The sequence below is a fragment of the Lynx canadensis genome, chromosome A1 (genome assembly GCF_007474595.2).
Source record: "Lynx canadensis isolate LIC74 chromosome A1, mLynCan4.pri.v2, whole genome shotgun sequence".
NCBI lineage: Eukaryota > Metazoa > Chordata > Mammalia > Carnivora > Felidae > Lynx > Lynx canadensis.
The window spans coordinates 73,626,334-73,652,588 of NC_044303.2; the positions used below are offsets into that span (position 1 = coordinate 73,626,334).

The 26,255-nt window shown below is 44.6% G+C and overlaps 2 protein-coding genes across 5 annotated transcripts in view; one reads left to right on the plus strand and one right to left on the minus strand.

Moving 5' to 3' along the window:
• Positions 1–1,623: 1,623 nt before the first annotated feature.
• On the minus strand, positions 1,624–16,791 carry POGLUT2 (protein O-glucosyltransferase 2). Of its 2 annotated transcripts, none has more exons than XM_030313796.2 (10): positions 16,308–16,791; positions 14,286–14,491; positions 13,958–14,163; positions 13,113–13,190; positions 9,341–9,513; positions 8,996–9,233; positions 6,769–6,978; positions 5,988–6,077; positions 3,820–3,927; positions 1,624–1,856 (listed from the first exon to the last, which is right to left on the minus strand). In XM_030313796.2, exons 1-10 carry the CDS (start codon positions 16,487–16,489, stop codon positions 1,839–1,841), a joined length of 1,509 nt encoding a protein of 502 aa, XP_030169656.1. In that variant the 5' UTR covers positions 16,490–16,791; the 3' UTR covers positions 1,624–1,838. The 2 variants fall into 2 exon arrangements, with proteins under 2 accessions (XP_030169656.1, XP_030169659.1); XM_030313799.1 differs by lacking the exon at positions 16,308–16,791 and adding an exon at positions 15,940–16,273.
• A 434-nt stretch (positions 16,792–17,225) lies between these two features.
• LOC115512585 (basic immunoglobulin-like variable motif-containing protein) overlaps positions 17,226–26,255 on the plus strand; it is a 78,171-nt gene continuing 69,141 nt past the window's right edge. Inside the window, exons 1-2 of one of the 3 annotated variants that reach the window (XM_030313780.1) lie at positions 17,226–17,313; positions 23,703–24,299. In XM_030313780.1, coding sequence (XP_030169640.1) covers positions 23,822–24,299 — 478 coding nt within the window. In that variant the 5' untranslated portion in view covers positions 17,226–17,313; positions 23,703–23,821. Of the gene's footprint in view, positions 17,314–18,390; positions 18,627–23,702; positions 24,300–26,255 lie in introns of those variants that run through there. The other 2 variants (XM_030313764.1, XM_030313774.1) reach the window with 2 other exon arrangements.

Below are 26,255 nucleotides of genomic sequence, written 5' to 3' on the forward strand. Positions count from 1 at the left end.
GAGTGTTCCACAAGACGAGCAAACATTTCTAATATATTTTAACTTGATACACAGGCAATGTCTTGCAGCACGAGTATTAGGTGATGCCAAATGTCACATGATCACAACTGAGCCAATGGTTCTTGAAGTTCGCTTTGACATACAAGTGCTTTGGATTACAAGCATGTTTCTGGAGTGAATTATGCTCCCAAACCAAGATTTTACTGTACAAGGAAAAGATGATCACAACCGTCACAATATTGGCCACATGGGAGCAGGTGAGTGGGAGATAATAGGGGGAGAGACGGGGAACTTCTAAGGAACAGCAGTGTTCCATTTCTGAACCTGAGTGGTAATATCCAAGCAAATCAGAGCTAGACAGTAAAGTGGTAAAAAAAAAAAAAAAAAAAAAAAAAAAAAAATGTTACTCAGGACTATTGCAATCGGGGAAGAGATCTCAGTATAGAACCAGCTCAATTCCAAATACAGTGCGTAAAAGTGGGGATTTACAGCCAAGGAGCAGGGTGGAGGTCAGTGGATAGAAAATTACTAAGAGGATACATCAGGGTTATGGAGGGATTCTGGCAAATCTGACCCAACAGGATTCTTGCTAAGGACAGGCCAATCTGATCAATCACCTAGGGGGGATAGTTGAGGACCAGGAACCCGAATAGATACCAAGAGTGATTGGATGTGGAGGATGGGGATTCTTACTAAATGGACTCAGCAGAGTTTTTGCTGAAACCGTATTTTATAAGGAAGTGCCCAGATGGCCCTCGAAGGCTCAGGAACTTGACTAAACCTTGGCCAAACAAAGAATCTTTGACAATAATTACATGGGTGTTTTCTTACAATTATTTTCAAAATGCAGATACATGTTTTATAGTCTTCTGTGCATAGGATACATTCCACAACGTAAAAAAAAAAATACAATAGATTATTTAACTGGAAGATAGATGGAAGGGAGACCATTATGTAAAGAAATTTATACGACATTATATTATGGTTCAGTGTTAGGCTTTTTAGCCTGTTTTTAATTCTCTTAATCACATTTCAGTGATTTTAGGTATTCACCAATTTGATATTCATTGAGCTTTTCTAGTTGTGGGCACCCTTTTAGACGATGTGGAAGATCATGGTCTCTGCAGTCAAATCTCTGCTTAAAGTCTGGTAATGATGAGATCACTAACACCGTCAGGTAACTACAGTGGTTCAAGTATGCAGATGGGGAGATTTGGAGGAGTGATTTCAGAGATGTGCACCAGACGGTCACTGAGCCAGAAGAGAGTCATGGCACTCCAGACCAAGAGAAAAAATAACCAAGGAAGGTAAGAAACAAGGAACGAACAGAACAGTCCAGCTGGTTTTGCTGGACTGTAAGATGCATACTGGGAAGTGGCAAGAAACTGGATTGCAGATGCAGGCCTTATTAGGTGTATTTTTTGGAATTATGTTTGGTCACGGTGGATGAAATGTCCAAAATAACAGTGGCATGCAGACAGCAGGTCACTGCTTTGTCATATAAAACATGCGTGCACGTAGGTGGTGGCTGCTGTGATGCTCGACACGGAGGCCAGGGCCCAGACTCCCTCTGTGTACTGCTCCACGGTCCAAACACAGCTAATAATTAGCACAACACAGGTCTTTAAAATAAAAGTGGTTTTATTACAAAATTCTAAAACTGTGCTTTAAAGGATGGGCACAGGAATACTGCATAAGAAGAAGAAACATATGTTCATAATCCAATCACATACCAGACTTTATATTGTCCACAGAATCAATATTTAAAAAACATTCCTCTATGTCAGTTAAAAAGAGCCTTCAGAGCACCATTATTTGAAGGGAAGGTATTTTGCACATCAGAGTTCATCTTTGGTCTGCAATTAAGAAGCAAAATATTTAGTGCCATCAAGAAGTCTTACACGCATCAAGATAACTTACGTTAGTCTATTAATTATTTTCCCCTAAAGGTGGAAGCAGCGAAAAAGGCAAGTGGGCGCTAAAGGTTTGTAGGGCCTGGGACTATGCTCGGAATCCCTCCTGGGGAAAGTCACATTGTATTTTATCGGACTGCTGATGGGGAACACAAACATGTAAGTGTTTGCATTACTGTAAAGGGCTTTGTGTTATGTATCTTATCTGTGAAGGGCTACAGCAGACGAGGAGGAAATTAACGAAGCCTCTAAGTCCACTGGTCAGTGTTGGCACTCCCCAGCATCACTCAAAGATAAAAAATAAAAAAAGAGGACTGGAGAAAGGAAGCCGCCCAGTTTCATTTGGAGCCAACAGAAGTGTTGTGATACCAAATCACAAATTTCATGAGCGGGTACATTTCAACTCTGGAAAATTTTTAAAAGATTTTATTTTTTAAGCATTTAATTTATTTTTTAAGTAATCTCTACATCCAATGTGGGGTCAATCCAAGATCAAGAGTTGCAAACTCTGCTGACTGAGCCAGGCGGGTGCCCCAAAGTCTAGCAAGTTTTTTTTTTTTTTTTTTGGTCAATGGCTTTAACTAATTTAATGAACTTCCAGCACTGACAAGCGTTAACACTGATGAAGAACGTTTCTGGGTGGGGGTGAGGGGGTTGGTTAGTTACTTAGTGGCAAGTCTGCACTCCAAACAAGAAAAGGAAATAACAAAAACTGATTTGCAGCACCTGCTGTTGTCATGGTGACTCTCCCCCACCAGGCAGATTCCAAGGTACCAGAAATTAACTAGTGTGCAAAATTCTTAATATGTAACAGACAGTGAGCTTATATAAACTGATTCTATCATACCACTGGATAGCGGTCACTTAATTCATTTCAAACCCCCTGTGAGTCAGGCATGATAACTGCCAAATCTGCCTTCTCATTTTTGGTCACAATATCACAGTTTTGAGTTTGTTCTTTTAGACATGATGACATTGCTTAAAATAATGTCAAGCCAATATATTACATATGTACACATTTATGTAATATATATGTATACATAGAGTGTAGAGATATACACTACAATTTTATATAGTATATATTCATTCAAACAAAAAGCATTACAATCAAAACAACCCTCCCCTGCCACATCATGTCTTTACACACAACCAGGCACACAATCTGGTGATGGAGACTAGTTCTTGGTCCTAGCCTTGCTATAATCCAGCTGGGTGGTTATGAGCTAAATTCTTCTTTAGGCTTTGTTTTTATAAGCGTAAGATGAAGGCATTTCCTGGGTGACCCCTAAGGTCCTTTTTTTTTTTTTTTTTTTTAATTTTTAAAAAATATTTTAGTAGGCTCTGTGCCAACATGGGCCTCAAACTCACAACCCCAAGATGAAGAGTCGCACACTCCACTGACTGAGCCAGCCAGGCGCCCCCCTAAAAGGTCCTTTTAGCCTTACAAGTCTGTGTAAATCTACCATTTGTTAATGAAATCAGTATATATTGGTGGTATGAACAGAGATTGCTCTTAAATGCATAATCTGGTAATATATGAATAATCACGGTCATATATTTTTCATCTCTAAACTGAGATGATGAGTTTTGCCAAAGCCATCTCCCGTGACACATGTGAAAACACTTTTAAAATTATAAACATCTATTCAAAGGCCATGTGAATTCTCACGTTAAAAAAAGGCTCTCCTCCACTTTGCCGGGAGCTCCTGGACTTCTCCCCTACCTGCATCTGGGTGCCCTTTCTCTGGCCATGTTGTTCCCACGGCATCTGCCCCTCTGGTAGACTGAAGGGCAGGCAGGCCCCCAGAGAAGCTCAAATAGTGGCTGCCCGACTGAAGGACTGAAGGGACAGATGACGACTTGGAACAAGACTAGTTCTTGCTCTGCCACTGCCAGTTCGGGTTACCTGTTTCCTATGGCACGTGCAAGGAAAGAGGTCATCTTCAGTCTGTGCTTCTACCCTCTGCATGCCCTCTCGGATTTGGGGCTCACTCACTTGCAAATTGGCATATTCCTGTGGAAGCAACAAGTCAGAAGTGTGCCTTTTGTAACTCAGAGCACATCCACCAAATCAGATACAGTGGAATTTGCTAGGATATGGTCCTTTTAATTCATATGTGTCAAGTTGTGAGAAGCAGAATTCATCATACTCCCCTTAAACCCCCAATAACAGAGTTTCTGAGAGGTGGCTGTCCTTTGGACACCGGCTGCTGATTGCTACTGCACCTCTCCTTATTCTATCCTTCATTTATTTATTTTTAATGTATTTATTTATTTATTTTTTTGAGACAGAGACAACCCTGTGGGGGGGGGGGTGGGAGGGGCAGAGAGAAGGAGAGGAGCAGAGGAGGGGCGGGGCAGAGAATCTGAAGCGAGCTCTGTGCTGACAGCAGAGAGCCCCCACTCAGGGCTCAAACTCACAAACTCACAAATTGAGATCATGACCTGAGCCAAAGTCAGATGCTTAACTGAGCCACCCAGGTGCCCCCATCATTTATATGACTTGTACGGTTTTGGTTTTGCCAGCTTCTGCCTTGAAGTGAAAATAATTGTGCACACGGTCTGCCCTAGACTGGGAATTTGAGGCTAGAACATATTTCCACCATGGCTTGCACAGCTCGGCCACCACCTTGATCTATCATCCGCCTGCTGTGTGTTAGGCTCTGGGCCAGGTGATGATGCTCTAGGAAATGTAATCCGAATGAGTGAGCACAAGCCTGTGGACCTTGAGGAATTCAGACAGTAAATCTTCCACTTCACCCTCTCTGTCCCTTCACCAGCCCCTGGGAAGGTTAGAAAGAGGGAGGAGCCAGTGCAGACCAGAAACAGATCAACCGTTCTGGAGTGGAGTCTAAGATTTGGGGCTCAATACCTGCAATTTTGAGATTAAAAAAAAAATCTTAATTTAGATCTAGTAGTATCATTAGGAAATTACTTGTTACTACTGCATTTTTTATTTTTTATCTTTAATTTTTTTAACTATTGCATTTTTTTATATTTTATTTTTTATTTAATTTTTTAACTACTGTATTTTTTTAAAGTTTTTAGTATCTTTAAGTTTTTTTAACTACTGCATTTTAAAAATTTTTTATTATCTTTAATTTTTTTAACTACTGCCTTTTTTAAAAATACCCTTTTAAGTTGTCAGATATACTTTGATTATAATCCCTAAATGCTTAGGCCCATGAAAACAGTTTCCAAGAGAAACCACTGCTCATATGGAGTCAGCAGTATAGGTCAGAAGACACTGGGCACTGTTTAAAATTTTTTTTTTTTCAACGTTTATTTATTTTTGGGATAGAGAGAGACAGAGCATGAACGGGGGAGGGGTAGAGAGAGAGGGAGACACAGAATCGGAAACAGGCTCCAGGCTCTGAGCCATCAGCCCAGAGCCTGACGCGGGGCTCGAACTCCCGGACCGCGAGATCGTGACCTGGCTGAAGTCGGACGCTTAACCGACTGCGCCACCCAGGCGCCCCACCGGGCACTGTTTAGACAAAGAAATGGTAAAGCAGCGGCAAGACTGTACCAAGAGCAGGGGCGCCTGGGTGGCTCAGTCGGTTAAGCTGGTAAGCCTCTGACTTTGGCTCAGGTCACAATCTCACAATTTGTGGGTTTGAGCCGCACGTCAGGCTCTGTGCTGACAGCTCAGAGCCTGGACTCTGCTTCTGATTCTGTGTCTCCCTCTCTCTCTGGCACCCCCCCCCCCCACTCACACTCTCCTCTCTCAAAAATAAATACTAAAAAAAAATTAAAAAAAAAAAAGATTGTACAAAGAGAAAATACAGATCCATACACAATAACTTGGCAGGATCAGAGGCCAATTTCTTAACCACACAATACAGAGTGCTAACATAAATACTTTCCCCTTCATGTTGTAGCATTCTTGTCTAGCTAATGTCGGGTTTGTACTATTTTCTTTATGATTTGATGTTGGTCCCTGGTTTTTGCCCACAGAGAAGTGTATGTATCTCTTTATATTAATATACTTTTAGAAACTATTACGTGAAATGTTATTTGCTCTTAACATGCCCAACTGCAAATAGTATGTCTGTTTTCTTAGAAAATACTGACCTGGAAAAGTTTAAAATAATAACAGAATATGTCATCGCCCATGAGATTATTTCTTGCAAATTCCTGTCCTGCTTTTGCTATCTTCTTTGCCTGCGGGAACAATGACAACACAAAGTCCCTTAATGAAACATGTTTTTTTCCCGTGCACACATATGCAAACTGATCTTCAGGGTACATGTATCCTGGGACAACGGCAGGAAAAATCTTTGAGGGTAGTGTTATGTGGTAAAGGGAACATTTAACAACAGTACGTTCAAATTAAAGGGAGGTTTCTTTTTAGAGTTGAAAGTTTGAGGAATCATACTGGACCTTCTAGAATGAAGCCTCTCTTGCAGAGAGAAGGCACACATTAAATGAGGTAACAATGACTTTGTAAAGTAAATGCAAGACAAAGCTTAACTGCCTTAACAATTCTCAGCAATTTGCCTGAAGTTTACTTCATGCAGTCCTGCAGGAACTTTTTCTTCCTGCCCGTTTGAACATTTTCATATTGTTAGTAAAGGGGAGGCAGTGCCTGAGGCTCTGATCAACCTGACCGAAAAAAGAGAGAGCATCCTCAAGGCCAACCTCTAGCTTTTTATCTCAAGTGCAGAGTGGACAGTTAATCCAGACCCCGTGCCGGCGTTCACCCTGAGGGGGACAGATGTGCTACCCCGGGGGGAGGGGGGGGGCGGCCTCCCACTGAGAGGGAAGGGTGTATGGCTCAGCATCCGGGATGCTCTTCGGGCACAAGACGTTGAAAACGAGCCCGTGACGGTGGGGCAGGAGAGACTGACCTTACCTCTTCGTCATGATCTTTTGCCCATTTAAGTTTTTCCAGGAGATCGCTCAGGTTGCTTTTCACTGGAATGTAGTGCTTCCATGGCTGCAGCTCATTGTAAAAGTGCTCGTAGTAGATGGAGTCCTGCTTCAGCACAACACTGTCACCGACGAGGAGGTACGGCAGGCGATACGCTGCGACAGTGCCATCAACGTTTATTTGGTACTTGTGCTGAAAAACAGCAGAAGAGAAGCCTCCATCACACTTCCCTTCTCCACTCTCTTTACTCCCTCCTCTTTCCGCACTTGAAGCCTCATCATTGGCAGACACGAACTGGCCAGATTTTGCCCTCTGCCTTGGCCGTGGAGTAAGTGCTATCATATTGACACCTGGCCTAGAGCTAAAGGCTTATTGTGATGCTCTCCCAAATTTCACAAGGGGGCCACAAGTCTAACATTAGAGCAGACAATACAATACTAAGACTGCTGTCCAAAGTCAACAACCTAGGAAAGATAGGCTTATTGTGATTTTGTAATCCCTCTAATACTTTACTGATCACGTATGAGCACCTAAGCATGGTAGCCTATGCCATATTAACCGTACCTTTTAATTTTTTTTTAAGAGAGAGAGAGTGGGGGAGGGGCAGAGAGAGAGAGAGAGAGAGAGAGAGAGAGAGAGAGAGAATATCTCAAGCAGGCTCCATGCTCAGTGTGGAGTCTTATGCGGGGCTCAATCACACAACTGTGAGATCATAACCTGAGTAGAAATCAAGAATCAGACGCTTCACTGACTGAGCCACCCAGGTGCCCCAACCATACCTTTTAAACATCAGATGGCCACACACAAGTCTTGAGAAAATTAACAAGCGTAGATGCAAGAGCAGCTATGAATACAAATATGCCTAGAGCCATGGTAACAATTACTCTCTAGCTGTAGCAAGTGCAAAGGCCTGGCACTACACCCACTGATGAGGGATGACTGGCAACCTCTCTTTCTTTCACAAGTCTTTGTGAAATGCATACGGAGGAAGTGATGACAATTCAACTTACGGCCTTATTTAGGACTTCCTGCTGCCATGGAACCTATCCAAAGAAAACCTGGCCACAGGTGCAGACAGAGTTGACGAATCACTTACTTTCCCACATTCTGAGGACAGGTGAGTACCTTTTGTCCACCTTTCATTCCATGACATGGGTCTTTAAAAACCACTTAGTGGCTTAGGGGCGCCTGGGGGGGCTCAGTTGGTTGAGCATCTGACTCTTGACTTCGGCTCAGGTCATGATCTCGTGGTTTGTGGGTTTGAGCCCTGTGTCAGCTGTGTCGACAGCGTGGAGCCTGCTTGGGATTCTCTCTCCCCGCCCCACCTCTCTGCCCCTACCCCGCTTGCTCTCTCTTTCTCAAAATAAATAAACTTAAAAAAAATTAAAAAAAAAAACCACTTAGTGGTTTAGAGAATGCCTTGAGACCCCACAGGCAGTGTCCCACCGCCTAGAAGAAGGAGTTAGAAAAAGGATCTCTCCACAGGAAAAAAGAGCAGTCCACATTTTAGACACAGAAAGGTCTCCCTAATCTCCAGGATTCCCAGGCAGATCATTTGCATGGGTTTCAAGACACTTCCCCATCAGAAAGTCTGATGTGAGATACTTGGTTTATCTCTTCTTTAGACTGTTACGATGCTCTGGGGAGAAGAATTTGTAAAATCACATACATGTATTTATTAATAAGAAAGGATTTGGAGCTGAAATGTGCTTACCTTGAGGGTGAGTTGGGGAAAAAATTCTAGCCCTACCCAGGCCCAAAGCTTCCTCGATGAATATATTTTTAAAATTTATGTATTTATTTTGAAAGAGAGTGAAGGAGAGAGAGAGAGAGAGAGAGAGCGAGCAGGGGAGGGGCGGAGAGAGAAAGGGAGAGAGAATCCCAAGGAGGCCCTGTACTGTCAGCACAGAGCCCTATTTTGGGCTTGAACTCACGAACCATGAGATCATGACCTGAGCCAAAACCAAGAGTCAGACACTTAACCACCTGAGCCACCCAGGCCTCCCTCCCTTGATGCATGTTTAATGTCAGGTCTGGGTACCTTGTACCCCTCATGCTGCCAAAGTGGTCCCCAGGGCCTCATGCCTTGATGTTCGCTAAATTTTGTGCTCACCTCTTTCACCCCCTAGAATTTATAGGCCTCAGTTTCCTTCACCCAAATGAAGACATTTGGAAAAACAGAAAGGATTGGACACAATTGATGTCATACCTTGAAGAAATCAAAAAATGAAATGTGTTTCACGATAGGACCATACAGGCTTTCATCATGTTTAAAGAAGAAGAAGTTGGTGAAGGCAGCGTCTATAAGTTCTGGGTGTTTCCTGCTGAGCTTAACCAGTTCCAGTCTCTCTTTGCGACTGTCTCGCCCTCTCCAGACAGCGGTGGAGTTCTTGCTTTCCCAGGGAGGACCTGTGTTAGCTTGCACAGACATCATATCCAGACTTACTCTGGAAGACAAAAAGTGCAACAGATTTTCCTCCCAAACTGTCACATTGCAAAGGCTGCTGGGAAAGAACTCACCAAGGCTCTGGGTCATCTTAGACCCATCTCTCACCGGCCCATGGTTTCTAGGACAGAGTCAGTCAGGTCGTAGGTAGGCATCACGATATCCTTGGAATCCGTGGAGCCACACCAGGAAAAGATTGGATGGATGTGCGAGGTGGATTTCTTTTTTTCCAAAGGCCAGTCTCCCAGATTAACGAAAAACTCCACATCTGGCATCTTCACCTGGAAAAAGAAAGTGAAGAGCTTATTTACCTTCGTTGCAGTGGATAATAGCATCCATGGATCCATGTGTTGGGAAAGGCAGCCTCGTGCAGTCTTTGCAGCCCCTGCCTGGTCACAGAAGAATGGGAAGAACGGGTCTCGGGTCTGGAACACTTCTTTACCAAGAAATGGAGCCCTCAGTCTGGGCTGCACTCACCTCCTTGCGAGGCAATGTGCTTCATGTTCTGCCGAAGTGCAGGTGCCCCCGGCCCTCAGGCTGCCCCCAGCTCCCTGTGCTTGAGACCCCACAGGGAGCGGTCAGGGAGCTAGGCTGCGGCACGAACTGAGGTGCACACAGCCATAGTGCAGGGACCGCCACCCAGCAAGGGACGGGAGGTCGTTCCCTCTCTGCAAGGAAGCGCTACACCCCCTGCCCCGTGGTGTGCACGCTGTCCTGTTCTCAGCCACCTCGAATCCTGCACTGGTTCCTTCCTCGGTGGCATTTCTCTGCCTTTTCACTTTGGCTGCATTCCTGTAATGTTCTATCCTGCAGTACAGCCAGACCACCCGGGGAGCAGGGAAACACAAATGAGAAATCCGACCAGATGAAAGGCCAGCTTTACAAGCTTCAGGTAATGATAATTAGGCCAATTTGAATAGTGAGTGATTTTTCACAATACTGTATATCTCAGTATACTAGATTTCCTTTCTGTGGTGCCTCCACAGTGGCCAATAGGCTTGCTTCAAAAAGGGATGAAGGGCGCCTGCATGGCTCAGTTGGGTAGGCGTCCGACTCTTGATGTCAGCTCAGGTCATGATCTGATGGTGGTGAGATCGAGCCCCAGCCCTGCGTTGGGCTTCGGGCTGGGCATGGAGCCTGCTTAAGATTCTCTCTCCCTCTGACCCTCTCCCCCACTCGTGCTCTTTCTCTCTCTCTCAAATTTAAAAAAAAAAAAAACACCAAAAAAAACATTCTCTCTTGCCCTTCCCCTCCTTGCATGTACTTTCCTTCTCTCTCTTTCTCTCTTTCAAAAGAAAAGGGGGGGGGATGAAATGACAAAGGTAATCTCGGTTTTAATGCTGCCAAGAGACTCTATGATGATCAAAGAGAGAAAGAATTACTGGAAAACAATTAGAACACAAAAAATTACAAAAAAGAACTTGGGACTCTACCCTTCATTCCTGGTTAATGAGCCAGACGTTCCCATTTAAAAAATACATCCCAGGTAGGTAGGTGGTGGGACCAGACTCTAAACTCTGGAAGCCGGACACAAAAGCTGGCACTCCAAGCTAGGCTGCTTCTACCAACAAGTGGCACAGACATGTTCAAAGATCCTGGTTTCATATCAAGCCACAGGTAAATGTTTGGGGTAAACATCGATATATGTGTGTATGTGTATGTGTATGTGTGTGTGTGTGTGTGTGTGTGTATGTGTATATATATATATATATATATTTTTTTTTTTTTTGGAGAGAGAGAAATAGAGAGTGCAAGCCTGTGATTGGGACAGGGGCAGAGGGAAAGACAGAATCCCAAGCAGGCTACACGCTCAGCTCAAAGCCTGACATGGGGCTGGATCTCACGACCCTGAGATCATGACCTGAGCTGAAATCAAGAGTCAGATACTTAACTGACTGAGCCAGCCAGGCACCCCAAGACCTACTTTTTAGGCAAGAACTGTTGTGGTCAGTCTGAGAAGCATCTTGAAAAGTTGGAGTCCTGAAGGGCAGTCTTTTTTTACATTCTTTCTCAACATTGTTCTGTAATATTTTCATGTTCTTTTTTTTTAAATTTATTAAACAAATTTTATTCTCAAGTTAGTTAACTTAGTGTAGTTTGGCTTTAGGAGTAGAACCTAGTGATTCATCTCTTATATACAACACCCAGTGCTCATCCCAACAAGTGCCCTCCTTAATGCCCATCACCCAATTACCTCACCGCTATCAACCCTCAGTTTGTTCTCTGTATTTAAGAGTCTCTTATGGTTTGCCTCCCTCTCTGTGTCTTGTGTCTTATTTTTCTTTCCCTTCCCCTGTGATCTTCTGTTAAGTTTCTCAAATTCCACATATGAATGAAATCACATGATATCTGTCTTTCTCTAAAGGACTTATTTCGCTTAGCATAATACCCTCCAGTTCTATCCACATTGTTGCAATTGGCAAGATTACATTCTTTTTCAATGCTGAGTAATATTCCATTATATATATATATATATATATATATATATATATATATATATCTCCAGAGTGGCTGCACCAGTTTGCATTCATGAGTTTGCATTCACAGCAGTACACGGGGGTTCCCCTTTCTCCACATCATTGCCAACATCTGTTGTTGCCTGAGCTGTTAATTTTAGCCATTCTGACTGGTGTGAGGTGGTGGTTTTGATTGTGGTTTTGATTTCCTGATGATGAGTGATGTTAAGCATCTTTTCATGTGTCTGTTGGCTATCTGGATAAGTCTTCTTTGGAAAAGTGTCTGTTCATGGCTTCTGCCCATTTCTTCACTGGATAATTTTTTTGGGGGGGGCAGGGTGTTGAGTTTGGTAAGATCTTTATAGATTTTGGATACTAACCCTTTATCTTGTATGTCATTTGCAAATAGCTGAAGGGCAGTCTTACTTTTCCATGGATTGATACACGTGCAAGGAAAACTTGACAGCACCCCGATGTCTTAGCTTAAAGGAGGCAGAATACGCATGCTATGTAGCCACCTATGTTCAGGATGAACTCACTATAAATGCTATGCAATTCTGAGAAGATACTATGATTTCCCATGAGTAATTCAATCAAGATGTAGACACAGATTATCTAATAAATTGTTACTAAGCAACTGGTAACAAATGTGGGTAGAGCTTTTCGTATCGGCCATTTTACTATCACGGTCAGGTTCTCCACCAGAACCCTGCTGAAAGCTCATTATACCAAGGAACAGGATTCAACAGACGATGTCTTCTTTGGGCTCAAAGTAGGTTGAGTATTAAGCCAACTTTATTTTAAGACATTTTCCCTTCAAAAGTATTGTTATCGATCGAATTCTGTCCCCTACAAAAGATAAGCAAAAGTCCCAAACCCTAGTATCTCAGAAAGACAGTTTTTGGAAATAGGGTTGTTACAGTTATAATTAGTTAAGCTGAGGTCATACTGGAGTAGGGTGGGCCCTGATTCAATATGACTGGTGTCCTTAGAAGAGAGAGACACACAGGGAAGGCCGTGCGATGATGGGGCAGAGGCTGGAGTGATGTGGCTGCAAACCAAGGAGTGCCAAGGATGGCCGGCACGCCACGAGAAGCAGGGGGAGGAAGGAAGGGTCCTCCCCTACAGCTCTCAGGAGGGTCGGGGTGGGGGCAAGGCCCTGCTGACACTTTGCTCTCAGACTTGTAACCTCCAGAACTGCGAGAGAACAAAAATTTCTGCTGTTTTACGTCTCCAAGCTCGCAGTACTTTGTGACGGCAACAGTAGGAAATGAATGCAGGTATTCTCCAGGACATAAAGCTTCAGAATAGTATTTTAATAAGGTTCCAGGATAGAGTACCACTGAAGCTGTTATTTTTAAAAATTATATTGTAAAACCTGGGCTGAAAGTGTCTTTACCTGAGAGGAAAAAAAAAATACTTACTTTTCTAGTCAGAGAAAGTAGTATGGCATCCATGAAAATTCTAAAGCCTACATGTTCACCGTGAGTCTTGATGTAAACCTAAAAGAGAAATGAACATTTATTACGTTAATCTAACAGGACTGGCAGACTTCAATGAGGTAAAGTGTATCACAATGATCTTTAGAATGATTTAAAACAATTTTTTTACTATTTATTTATTTTTGAGAGAGACAGAACGTGAGTTGGGGAGGATCAGAGAGAGAGGGAGACACAGAATCTGAAGCAGACTCCAGGCTCAGAGCTGTCAGCACAGAGCCCGACGTGGGGCTCGAACTCACGAATTGTGAGATCGTGACCTGAGCCGAAGTTGGACTCAGGTGCAACTGAGTCCACCCAGGCACCCCAGAATTATGTTTTAAAAATATTTTATCTTATTTTTTTAAAGTTTATTTATTTATTTTCAGAGAGAGAGAGAGAGAGAGAGCGAGCAGGGGAGGGACAGAGGGAGAGGGAGACCGAGAATTCCAAGCAGGCTCTGAACTGGCAACACGGAACCTGATGTGGGGCTCGAACTCACAAACTGTGAGATCATTCTGTGAGCTGAAACTAAGAGTCGGACACTTAACCAACTGAGCCACCCAGGTGCCCCTTAAAGATTTTTATTTCTAAGTAATCTCTACACCCAACATGGGGTTCAAATCCACAACCCCCGGATCAAGAGTCACACGCTCCACCAACTGAGCCAGCCGGCTCCTCATTGAATGATACTTAATAAAACTCAGTAGCTACTTAGAGCCAAAAGGTCAAAGGAAAACAAAACAAAATAAAAAAAGTCACCAAGTCAAACAAGCAAACCTTAATTGTACCTTGTTGTCCTTCAAGGTATAATGACACAAGCTTTGTCTTTGTCCAAATCTTTTTGGGATTTCTGCTGCAATCTTTTCTGGATCGACCGTAGGAAAATGTGCCAGATCTTTCTGAATCTGAGTTATGGTCTCTGGGCAGTTCATCTCCTGCAACCAGGCTGCACTATCTTCCAAAGGACAATCACAGTTTTCATGGTAAACTGGCCCTGATTACACACAAGTAACAAAATATCACCGTAACAATTTCACTCACCATTCAAAACACATAACAAATATCCATTATATGGCTTCATTAACACTGTTGTTGTAAAATTATGTTCCAAATTACCTTTTAAAATATATGGAGATTTGGCAACATGTTGACCTTGGAATTTAACTTCTACCTTTAGGTTTTGGTAGCTTGCATACATTCTGTATCTTACTATGAAGGACCCATCCTTCCGGTCTAAAACCTGGACTCCAACTCTAGTGAACTGCTCTTCTGGTGCTGAGATTTTAATCTGGAACACCTTTTCACCTGGAGAAGATGTGAACCTGTCACGGGAAGAACAGTAAGATATAAAGATTATTTTAAGGCACAAATGCACAAAGATTCTGCTCTCCAGTCTGTCAGCCTTACTCTTTTTCTCAAACTCTCCCCCTAACATATATGCTTGCTGCCTCTCTCATATGCTTGTAGTGCCGGAATGAATGTGATGGATCAGAGATTTAAGAAAAAGAAGAGGATGGCAGAAGGCCACAATAACATAAACATTTCATTAGAAAATTTCAAGGGAATATCTAAAGGCTACATATTCATGTAAACATAGAACCCACTTATGCATTCCACATATAAACATATTCTTGGGGTGCCTGGGTGGCTCAGTAGGTTGAGTGTTTGACTCTTGTTTCCAGCTCAGGTCATGGTCCCAAGGTTGTGGGATCAAGCCCTGCGTTGGGTTCTGTGCTGAGCGTGGAGCCCGCTGAATATTCTCTGTCCCTAAAACAAAACCAAAAACCAAAACACACACACACACACACACACAAACCCTCTTATCCACCTACTATTTATTTCATGCATCTGGAAATTTGTGGTCAAATGGTGCCTGTAAAGATAACGACCTTTTGAAAAATCTCTTTCAATGATTCTTTCTTTTTCTTTTTTTTCTTCTCTCTCTCTTCCTTTCTTTCTTAGAGAAAGGGTGCATGTGGGCAAGGGGGAGAGAGAGAGAGAGAGAGAGAGAGAGAGAGAGAGACAGACAGGTTCCACACTGTCAGCATGGAGCCTTTGGTGGGCTGAACCCATGAACCCTGTGAGTTCATGACCTGAGCTGAAACTAAGAGGCCCATGGTCAAGCGACTGAGCCACCAGTCTCCCCTAAAAGTTTTTTTTAAGTGAGTGTTCCCGCTATTAAGATTGTTAAAATGGTATTTAGTTTCCCCAATTGTGTTACCCAAGTGACACAATTGATAACTTTTTTTTTTTTCTGCTTTCGAAAACTTCTTAAAGTTTTTCTTGGAATACCCAAGATGTTTTTTTTTCCCCTTACAAAATATATGTGGTCAGCATCCTTGAATAACAAAAAGACAATCATTTCACAGATGTGAATTCTAATTTATTTTATTTTTATTTTAGGGAGAGAGAGACACAGAGCATTTTATTTATTTCTATTTATATTTTAGGGAGAGGGGCAGAGGGAAGGAGAGAGAGAATCGTAAGCAGGCTCCATATTGAATGTGGAGCCGGACTCCAGGCTTGATCCCAGGACCCTGAGATCTTGACCTCAGCAGAAAGTTCTCCTGACTGAACTGAGCCACCCAAGTGCCCCAGATGTATGTGAATTTTAAAAGTCCGTTTTAAGTTATCATCTTAATGGTTGAATTCAATGGAATGCAATAATGTTTGTTACAAACACACAGGAGACTCACACTGATACTTTCCCTCTTAACTGTAAAGTTTCAAATAGTGTTTCTTTTTTCTCTGTGTTTCAAAACTCGCTCACCTGCAGAAGTCTACCTGAAAGCAGAGGGCAGCACCAGAGAGGGATGAACCAACCGACTTTTTCACAGCTGGGTGTGTACATTCCTTACAACAGCTTAAGCAAAAGTAGGTAGAAACACAACTTCCAGCAAAGTGCAGAGGCTTTGTCTCCCCTGTCAGAATATCTAGGAGAAGAGGGAATCCGGAAACATTTCTAAAGCTACAGGGAAAAATTGATTGGGATGGGGAAAGACTGTTACAACCGCATGTGGATAGCATCCAAATATCCTGGAATTTAAACCGCTGTGGAAAAACCTTGGGCGGATAAAAAAAGGGAGAAACGGTCCATTTTCACTGCATTCCAAAATAGGGAGCCGTTTCTGGACTTACTTATTTCCTGATGTATCCACCGCCTGAATGTAGAAATAGCGAGCGGGAAGCACGACAGCTGCCTTCAGCCCGGGTCCCCATACTTCGCTCTTCTCCGGACTCAGTCGCCTCTCTCCGCCGGTCTCGGCAAGTGCTGGCACTGTCCCCAGAAAGAAGCAGTAAAGCAGCAAAATGCTAAACATTTACAAGACCGACTCTCGAAATGATCCACGGATAAATGAAGTGGAAGAAGTGGACGGGACCAGCGGCGGCTTGGGCAGGGGCACGTTGGCCGATCGCAGCAGGAAACACGACTCCAAAAAGGTGTCGCTTGCTGGGCTGGGCAGGCGCGCGGGTCTCCTCTCTCCCCCAGGACAGTCACAGGCGGATCGCTGGCTGGTCCGGCTGAAGGATGCCACCCGTTCCAAACACGCTGCTCCTCTTTCTCCCGACAATGATAAACTTGCGTTGCTCTTACAACTGGAGCATCCTTGGGGGCGAATCGGTCTCAGGCTCCAGCCCAAGGTGCAGGGCGAGGGGATTGGCCCGCGTGTCGCCGGGCTGAGTAAGGCCCTCTCCAAGTGGATGGCGCGGTGGCGTCCGTGCTCCACGGCTTCCTGGGACATGTAGTTCGCGATAGGACTAGCGGAAATCCTGCCAGGTTTTACCTACTCTCACTCGTTTATTTACTTTGCGGTCACCGCTTACATACAAGGTGCCCAACAGAGGGGCATGCGGGGGCACAGCTAAGAGTAAAGAATAAAAATTGTCACCATACCCTCCGCACGTGCAGAGGGCAGGTATTATAAAACACGATGAAAGGAAGGTGTTGTCAATGATATCTGACAACCGGTCGCCGGGCACAGCCGTCCAGGGCGCTGTCCCCGCGCGCTCCAATGGGACGAGAGACGCCAGCCCCAGGGTAACTGGAGGCACGTCGCGGGCAGAGCGCGGGAAGCTGTGATCCGGGTCCGGTGCCGGCTCTGCGGCGGCCGCAGCGACTCGACCCCGCCGGACAGGCCGAGAGGTACCCGGGGCTGTGGGCCGGGCGGAGGTGGCTGCGGGCTGCTGTGCGCCCAGCGCGCGGGGCCATCCGCCCGGCACTCGCGCGCCGCGGGCAGGGCCTGCTGCTGCCCGCCTGTCCTGGGCACCGCCTGTGGCCGCCTGGGTTGCCGGGGGCCGTGGGCTCCCTGGAGCCCCGTGACCATCCGAGCGGTGGCCACTGCATCCGTGCCCGTCCTCTTCCTGGGAAAAAGTGGGGTGAAGAGCTGGGCCGCAACATGGGGGGAGTGTTAGGGAGATGAGGGGCGAGTGCTCTCGGGAACAAAGCCCGATTTGGAGATGTCCGCGTGGATACCGGTGGCTCCTGCCTGGCGCGGGTGTCCACGCCACGCCGGGCAGGGCCTGGCCGGGAGCGCGCCGTGGCCGTCCCTTCCCCGCACGTCTGCCCCTTGGCCGGGGGCGGGGGGGGGGAGGTCACCAGGAGGGGTCACGGAGCTCAGGTATCGGACCCAGAGCCTCCAGCTCTCCCTCCCACTTCCCTCTCGGGACCTCTGCCAGCTGCCCGGAAAACCCAGACCCGCCGGGGGGCTCCGCGGGCAAAAGCTGGCCTGGGTGGGCGTCCAGGCGGGGCTTGTCTGTTTTTTAATTTTTTGCAATTGTCTTGAGTATCGATTTCAACTGGTGCATTCAGAGCTCAAATAGGCGACTCCCTCCTGGCCCGGGGGCAGTAACTGACGCGTCCCACCCGCCCTGGAGCGTCGAGCGTCCGGAACCTCCCGCGGCCCCGGGCGGGTTGGAGGCGATCACCCCGCGGGCGTCCGCAGCGCTCCCCCTAGCGGCGGACTCCGGCTTCCGGCCCAGGCGGGAGGCGGGCGGAGCGGCCCGGAGGCCTCGCTGCGGGGACCGGGGCTGGGGGGGCTGGGTCCCGGAGAGCGCGCGCGGGCCGAGGCGGCCGCCGGAGGGGCGCGGGCTGGGAGCGCAGCCTGGCTCCTCCCCTCGCCCGGCGCCGCCTCCTCACACACCGCCTCGGCGTGGCGGGGACCGGCCTGCGAGACTGTCGCTTGGGTCCCGGCGGCCTCTGAGCCTGGCGGCGCCGCGAGCTTCGCAGAACAGGGAGGTGGGAGCTCCGCTCGCTTGCCCCGGGAGCCTGGGCTGCACGCCGCCGGGAGGACCCGGTATCCTTCGTAGGCCCGCGGCCGCAGCCCGGGAAGGGGCTCGGGTCTGAGCCCGGCAAGGGGCCTGGTGCGCGTGTGGAGGACACTGGGGAGGAGGACCGAGACCTGACCCGCTGGGGCTTAGCGCGTCTGGCCCAGCTCGTGGGCGCCTTTTCCACTGTTAGTAAGTCACTTCCATGCTATTACCTTTCACTGGCCTTCCGTATGGAATACAGATAATAGTCGTCACATGGGGAGGCTTGCTGAAGAGACTTCTGAAGGTCTTTCGTTCCCTAAGCCAACTTGATACTTTAAAATACGGATTGGAAATATAACCCGAAAAGAATGTAGCCTAGGCGATGGATACTGACCTTACAAATGGAGCGTTTATTTGACAGAACAGTTCGTTCTAGTGACTTCTAAAAATCGTTACTTTACAGGTGCATTTTATAAAATTTTGTTCACTCACAGTTAAACAGTATTTCTGTTGCCTGTGCCATGATGGTTGAGAACATCATTAAATTGAGCCTTAGGTCCTTAGACATTCTTAGTAAAATCGTAATAGAGCATCTCCTCTCTTACCTGGATTAGGAAACATCATTCTCATAGACGACACCCAGGGAGGAGGAAAGAGAGGCTGTTTAGCCTAATGTCCAGCCCCTGATTCGTAAAGCCTCTCCTAGTAAATCTTCCTGGAATCTACTAGGCTCCTAATCCGGGGCTTAAAATAATGCCTGGCATGATGTAGGCACTTACAAGTTAAGTATTTGTTGATGAAACTTTTAAAAAATGCTCTTCCCTGGGGATAGCCCTGGTAAGACTTGTTAAGGAAAGGTACTGAGTATGCACAGGGTGACCTAGCCTGGTTTGGGGAGCAAAGAAAGAATCTCCAGAAAGTGACATGGAAGGATATGTGCAATAAATGGGGATTAACCAAATACTGGAGGGTGAGTAGGAGAACGCATCCAGAGATTGGAAAGTTGGAAGGAGGAAGGGGGCTGTGAGAGAGGGATGGGGCTAAGGAGATCCATCCTGGGGCCAGGAGTTGGCTTTTTGTTCTAAGAGCAGAAGGTTTTAGGCAGGGGAGTTACGTGAGCATATATATGTGTCCAAGCTTTATTTTCTAATAACTCTGCACAGGTCAGGTTAGAAATACCATCCCGGGGATGGGGTGGTGCTAGGGGTGGGGATAGACTTGGGAATGGTTTACCAAAATAGGAACAAAAGGAGATATGAGGTGTGACAAAACCAGAGAAGCTACAGGCTATTTAGTGGAGGGACAACGGCACCTTTGTCCCTCAGTGTTTCCTGAGGCTATAATTACAACATAATACAGTGATTGCTGTCTCTAATGATTCTGTTATCAGTAATAACTTGTGCTCAGTTCTCTCGTAGGGAAGCCTGAGCATGCGATAATAATAAATAATACTAACATCAGTTAGCTTCAGGGGCTCACACTGACATGGGGAGAACATTCCCCAGATCTGACAGATATTAAGGGAAGAAAATAAACATCAACAGCGTTTGGGTCATGGGAGTTGGATGATTTTCATTTTCTTTGTGTCATATCTTGGTATTTTGTAGTAGTTTTCTCTGTCATTTGTTTTACTTCTGTGATAAAAATCTAGAAACATTACACAATTTTTCAAAGAGAAATTTCCATAAACAATGCTTCAAAGGAGAATGTTTTCATACCGGTATTGGTTTTTATTGACAATTGATATAAATTATGGCCTTATGTGGATGATCTTCACTTTTTTTTTTTTTTTGTAGAAGTGCAACCAAAGAGATCATGCTTGTTGAGTGACTATTATTTAAAAGCAAACAAACCCAAAATGCAAAGAAAACCAGACTATTAAACTTTTTGTTAATTAAGTGCTATGTTCTTTCTTGTCTTTAGCTTCCAGAAAGTTCAACCCTACCTTTTTTTAAAGAAAAAGTTTATTTATTTATTTATTTATTTATTTATTTATTTATTTAGACAGAGAGAGAGCACGCACAAGAGAGAGAGCACAAGCAGGAGAGGGGTAGAGAGAGGGGGGAGAGAGAATCCCAAGCAGGCTCTGCATTGTCAGCACAGTATCTGATGTGGGGCTTCATCTCGTGAACTGTGAGATCATGACCTGAGCAGAAATCAAGAGTCAAGAGTCAGATGCTTAACCACCTGAGCCACCCAAGCGCCCCTCAGCCCTACCTTTTGTGCTCAAATGCACTAATTTCCTTTTGCCTATGTTTTTGATAAGAATATTCTCTATATGTTCCAAATGAGCGTTCTTCATAACATCCCCACGCTACAGAGAGCTGGTCCCATGGGCACACTTCTATGAAATCTGAGGAAGGAAGCTGTGACAAAGTAGAAACTAAGCTTGAGATGAAGAGACAAGGGCAGTGCCTGGAGCATTTCTGTCCCCACCACTCCCTCCGATGGACTCCAACACCCTTGGGTCACTACCCCTTACTTACCAGGGCCCTATGCACCCTACCGCAACCCACCCATACAGCCCCAACGCCACAAATAATACTTACCTCCGTCCACCACGCTGGCTCTCAGAGAAAGGCACCAGGACAACAGCTCAGTAGAAAGTGCTTTGTTAGGTCATCCGCTAAGAATCAGAGAAATCGACTCCTCAGAAAAGCCCAGTGTGGTCTGTACAGCCTCAGATACAAGCTTCTCTTTGCGTCTTCCTCCAACATCACCATGACACCAGGAGATGAGGAAGAAAGAGAAGGCTTAAAGCTTCCTGTGAAGAGATCCACTGCTAGCACTCCCAGGGCTTCCTGTGAAGAGATCCACTGCTAGCACTCCCAGGATTTCTTGAAAACAAGAGAAGTTTCCCGAATGATACTGTTGGGGGTTCCATCTTTGGTGGGGAGGTTCCAGCCAAACCGACTTTTCTGTGAATAACTATAAACTGCACCAATTCCAAAAAACTCACTCCCCAAAGGTTTGAATGGAAGGAAAGCCTTCCTGGGGTGCCTGGGTGGCTCGGTGGGTTAAGTGTCCTACTCTAGTCAGCTGTACTGACAGCTCAGAGCCTGGAGGCTGCTTTGGATCTTCTCCCCCCCTCTCTGCCCCCCCCCCCCACTCATTCTCTCTCTCTCTCTCTCTCTCTCTCAAAAATAAGTAAACATTAAAAAAGAAAAAAGGAAAGCATTCTTAAAAATAAAGGGAATGGAATCTCTTGTAGGATATGTGGAGTCCTTCTTGTAATGAACTCTGTTACCTTAAATTACATGTAGGACATGTGTTACCTTTACTAGTTTCTGCTCACAGATTTATTTAAAAAAAAATTTTTTTTAATGTTTATTTATTTTTGAGACAGGGAGAGACAGAGCATGAATGGGGGAGGGTCAGAGAGAGAGGGAGACACAGAATCTGAAACAGGCTCCAGGCTCCGAGCTGTCAGCACAGCGCCCGACGCGGGGCTCGAACTCACGGACCGTGAGATCATGACCTGAGCCGAAGTCGGACGCTTAACTGACTGAGCCACCCAGGCGCCCCTCTGCTCACAGATTTAGAGGGACCACGGCTCTTGTGGCAATCCTTCTTCTGTTATTTCTTATTGCCTTAGAGGTTTTTGTCATTCAATATTTGTATGGGGGGTTTTATATAACCATTTTCTGTAACCTAAGAAAATTATTCTCACTTCTAATTTTTTTAAAATAAGTGAATGGGCAGAGATATTGACTAGTGAACATCAGACTGGTTACCTGGGGCGGGCTGTGTCTCTTGAGTACTTTTCTATCACTAGCGCCCTGTGGGGTGGGCACACTCAGAACTGGCACCTGCACCCTGTGCCCTCCTGTACCACCTGTGCTGGTCTGACTCATCAAGGTCCTGTAAATCTTCGACTTCCTCAAATGCCCTTGGTTGCTATTTAAACTGTTCTGTTTTCTTCCCCAAAGGAACTGGTGTAGACTTGAAAATGAGTTTTTCCTGAGACTGACCACAAGTTAGTGACTACTAACTATAATTGTGGTGATGGATGCACAGCTTTATTGGGATATGATTCACACATCATACAATTTACCTGTTTCAAATGTCCAGTTCAGTAGCTTTTAGTATATTCATAATGTTGTGGATTCATCACCTCAATCAATTATAGAATAGTTTCATTATTACAAAAAGAAACCCCATCATCCCCAACCTCCCCCTCCCTCCCAGCTGTAGGTAACCCACTAATCTAATTTCTGTCACTAGAGATTTGCCTATTCTGAACATTTCATATAAATGGAATCATACACTGTCTGCTCCTTTGTGACTGGCTTCATTCATTTAGCATAATGCTTTCAAGGGCCATCTGTGTTGTAGCATGGGTCAGTATTTCATTTATTTTTATTGCCCAATAATATTCTGTAGCATGGATAAACTACATTTTATTTATCTTACTTACCCATTCATCAATTGATGGATATTTGGGTTGTTTCTCCTTTTTGGCTATGATAAATAATGCTGCTATGAACATTTGTGTGGACATATGTGTTCATTTCTCGTAGCTATATACCTAGGAGTGAAATTGCTTGATCATATGGTCACTCTGTAAGTGTTTGAGGAACTGTTTTCCAAAGTGACTAGACCATTCTGCATTTCCATCAGACGTGTATGAGGGTTCCAGTTCCACCACATCCTCAACAATCTTTATCGTCTATCTTTTTCATTAGAGCCATCCCGCTGGGTTGACATAGTGTCTTATTGTGGTTTTGATTTGCATTTCTGAGATGGCTAATGATGCTGAACATCATTTCGTTGTGTTTATTGACCATTTCTACACTGTCTTTGGAGAAGTGACTATTCAGATATTTTGCCTATTAAAAAAAATTTTTTTTAATGTTTTTATTTATCTTTGAGAGAAAGAGAGAAACAGAGCCTGTGTGGGGTGGGCAGAGAGAGAGGGAGATATAGAATCTGAAGCAGGCTCCAGGCTCTGAGCTGTCAGCACGGAGCCTGATGTGGGGCTCGAACTCATGAACCATGAGATCATGACCTGAGCTGAAGTCGGATGTTTAACTGACTGAGCCATCCAGGCGCCTCTAGATATTTTGCCCATTTTTAATTGAGTTGTTTGTATTTTTTTATTATTCTAAAGCATTATTGTAAAATAATTTTTTAATAAAGCAGATGGGGGGTGACTCTAGGTGTTTAGTAGTTGTAAAATAAATGTTCATTGAATGAACCCATGTGAAACATTTGATATATTTCTTAGTCTTTTGTAGTGTCTAGCGGATTGTTGATGTTTCTCTTTCCTCCCTCTTTTCTTAGGATCCCATTTTGCAGCTCCCAAGTTTCTGTAGGATGCTCTAAACGATTGTCACAGTTGGTTTTTGAGTAGCAGAAAGAGTTGCAACTTCTCCTTAACAGAACTTTTATAGTTGCATTCAATGCCTAACGTTGCAGAAGCAGAAAGGGCAAATGATTCTGGAAATGGTGAGCACAAATCCGAGAGAAAGTCTCCTGAAGAGAATCTACACGGTGCTGTACAGTCTTTCTGCACTCGTGCCTCGGGGGCACCCTTGGGCCCCAAAGGAGATGGTCATTATCCGTGGAGCTGTCCAGTGACCCATACTCGGGAGAAAATTTATGCCATCTGTTCAGACTATGCCTTTCTCAACCAGGCAACCTCAATCTATAAACCTCCAAATTCAACCCGCTCTTCTTGTCTTCCTGATAGTACCTCTTTATCTGCGGGAAATAACCCATCAAGATACATTGGCATCCCAACTAGTACATCAGAGATCATCTACAATGAAGAAAATAGCTTGGACAACTTATCCAATAGCCTGGGCAAGCTACCTCTCGCATGGGAAATTGATAAGTCTGAATTTGATGGGGTGACCACAAATTTGAAACACAAATCAGGTAAGGAAGGAGGCGTGAATTTCCCATGTGAAAATATAAGAAAACAATGTATTTTGTTTAAGCTTGCCATTAAGTATGGTTTCCTTTTTCATACTGCTATACAAGGAACATTGCTATCATGCCTATCACTGTAGTTAAGAAGTAACTTTGGGCAGAGGACATTTAGTTCATTAATGGCTTGCCACTGGAAACTACACACATAACCTTAGCATTTTGAGAGCTTTGAAAAATCTAAGAATGCTGTAAAATACCGGTATTGCAGATAAGTATACAGTGGCTTAGAAGTGGTTAATGAGGTGGCTAGAATAACATACCACTATTTTTTAGTTTTGCAGAGACATGAATTCATCTTTCCCAACTAAGCGTTTAGTTTTTTTCTTCTGTATAACTGTGGCTTTTTCCTTTTAAAATTGTTTGAGCACCCAGCAGGGTCTCCAGGTACCACTGACTAGGTTGTGTACTGCACAACTTAAGAGGGCGCTATTCACCCAGGGTGCAATACAAAGCCTTCGCAACTGCAGGGTGGTGGCCCTGTGGCAGACACTACTGCTTTTCACTTCTTTCTTTTGAACTCACAGTAATATAGGATTTTTATGTGGTGGGTACTCTTATTTTGTAGGTAAAGAGATTGAGGCTCAGAGAGGTTGAGGTGCTTGTGGAAAGACGATAGCTAGGAGGAGGTGGAGGTGGGATTTGTATTTTACTTCTAGGCTTCTTTTTGTAAAACCTCCATACTTCTTGTTTGTTTGTCAGCTTGACTTGTTTCCCAGAATGTCATGTAAATTTGTATTCTCAGCGTGTCAGGGGGGTTTCACCTTGTGTCTATATTTACAGGTGATTGGTCTGTAATTTTTTGTAATATATTTTTCAGGTTGTTGGAATTAGGGCTATGCAGGTCTCCTAAGACAAGTTGGGAAGTGTTCTCTCCTATTTTCTGAGGGCTTTACAGAGGGGTGTAACAAATCTCTAACTGTGATCATGGAGTTGTCTTGATTCCCATCGATTCTGTCAAGTTTTAGTTTGTCCATTTCATCTAAGCTGCCAATTTTGTTGGCATGAAGTTATTTCTTTTTTTTCTTTTTTAAAGTTTATTTATTTATTTTGAGAGAGCGAGCAAGTGAGAGAGAGAGTGAGCACAAGCAGGGGAGGGGCAGAGAGGGGGACAGAGAATCCCAAGAAGGCTCCACACTGTCAACATGGAGTCCGATGCGGGCTCAATCTCACCAACTGCGAGATAATGACCTGAGCCAGAATCAAGAGTCTCACGCTTAACTGACTGAGCCACCCAGGCCCCCCGAAGTAATTTTTAAAATATTTTAAAATGTTTTTTATTTATTTTGAGGGAGGGGGGCGTGGGCAGGAGAGGAGCAGAGAGAGAGAGAGGGAGAGAGAGAATCCCAAGCAGACTTCGAGCTCTCAGTGCAGAACCTAACACGGGGCTCGATCTCACCAACCATGAGATCGTGACCTGAACCGAGACCAAGAGTTGGCTACTTAAACAACTGAGCCACCCAGGTGTCCCTCCCCAAAGTTATTTCTAATAGTCCTTTTTATCCCTCTAATGTCTACAGGGTCTTTTAGCAATAATTCCTCTTTCCTTTCCTGATAGTGGTAATTTATGTTCTCTCTCTTTTTCTTCTGGTTAGGGGTGTATCAGTTTTGCTCATCTTTTCAGATAACCAGCTTTTAACTTGGTTAATTTTCTCAATTGTTTGTTTTCTATTCTATTGATTTCTGCTTTTTATTATTTTCTTTCTTCTACTTACTTCGGGTTTACTTTGTTCTTCTTTTTCCAACGTTTTGATTCAAGACTTTTCTGCTTCCAGCATTTAGTGCTTAACATGGCTCTGTAAGTACTCTGGTAGCCACAGCCCACGAAGGTTGATACACTGTATTTTTATTATCATGTAATTTGAAGTATTTTATAATCTCCCTTGTGATTTTTTCTTCGATATA

Bases quoted from the DNA above. Each gene is read 5' to 3' on its own strand.
- POGLUT2 (XM_030313799.1), bottom strand. From the start codon at position 16,196: ATGCTATCCACATGCGGTTGTAACAGTCTTTCCCCATCCCAATCAATT. The intron at 9,234-9,340 runs GTGAGAGATGGG...TTTGTCTTCCAG, and splicing joins GTCCTAGAAACCATGGGCCG to AGTAAGTCTGGATATGATGT. The intron at 6,078-6,768 runs GTAAGGTCAGTC...TTGTTCCCGCAG, and splicing joins CAAAAGATCATGACGAAGAG to GCAAAGAAGATAGCAAAAGC.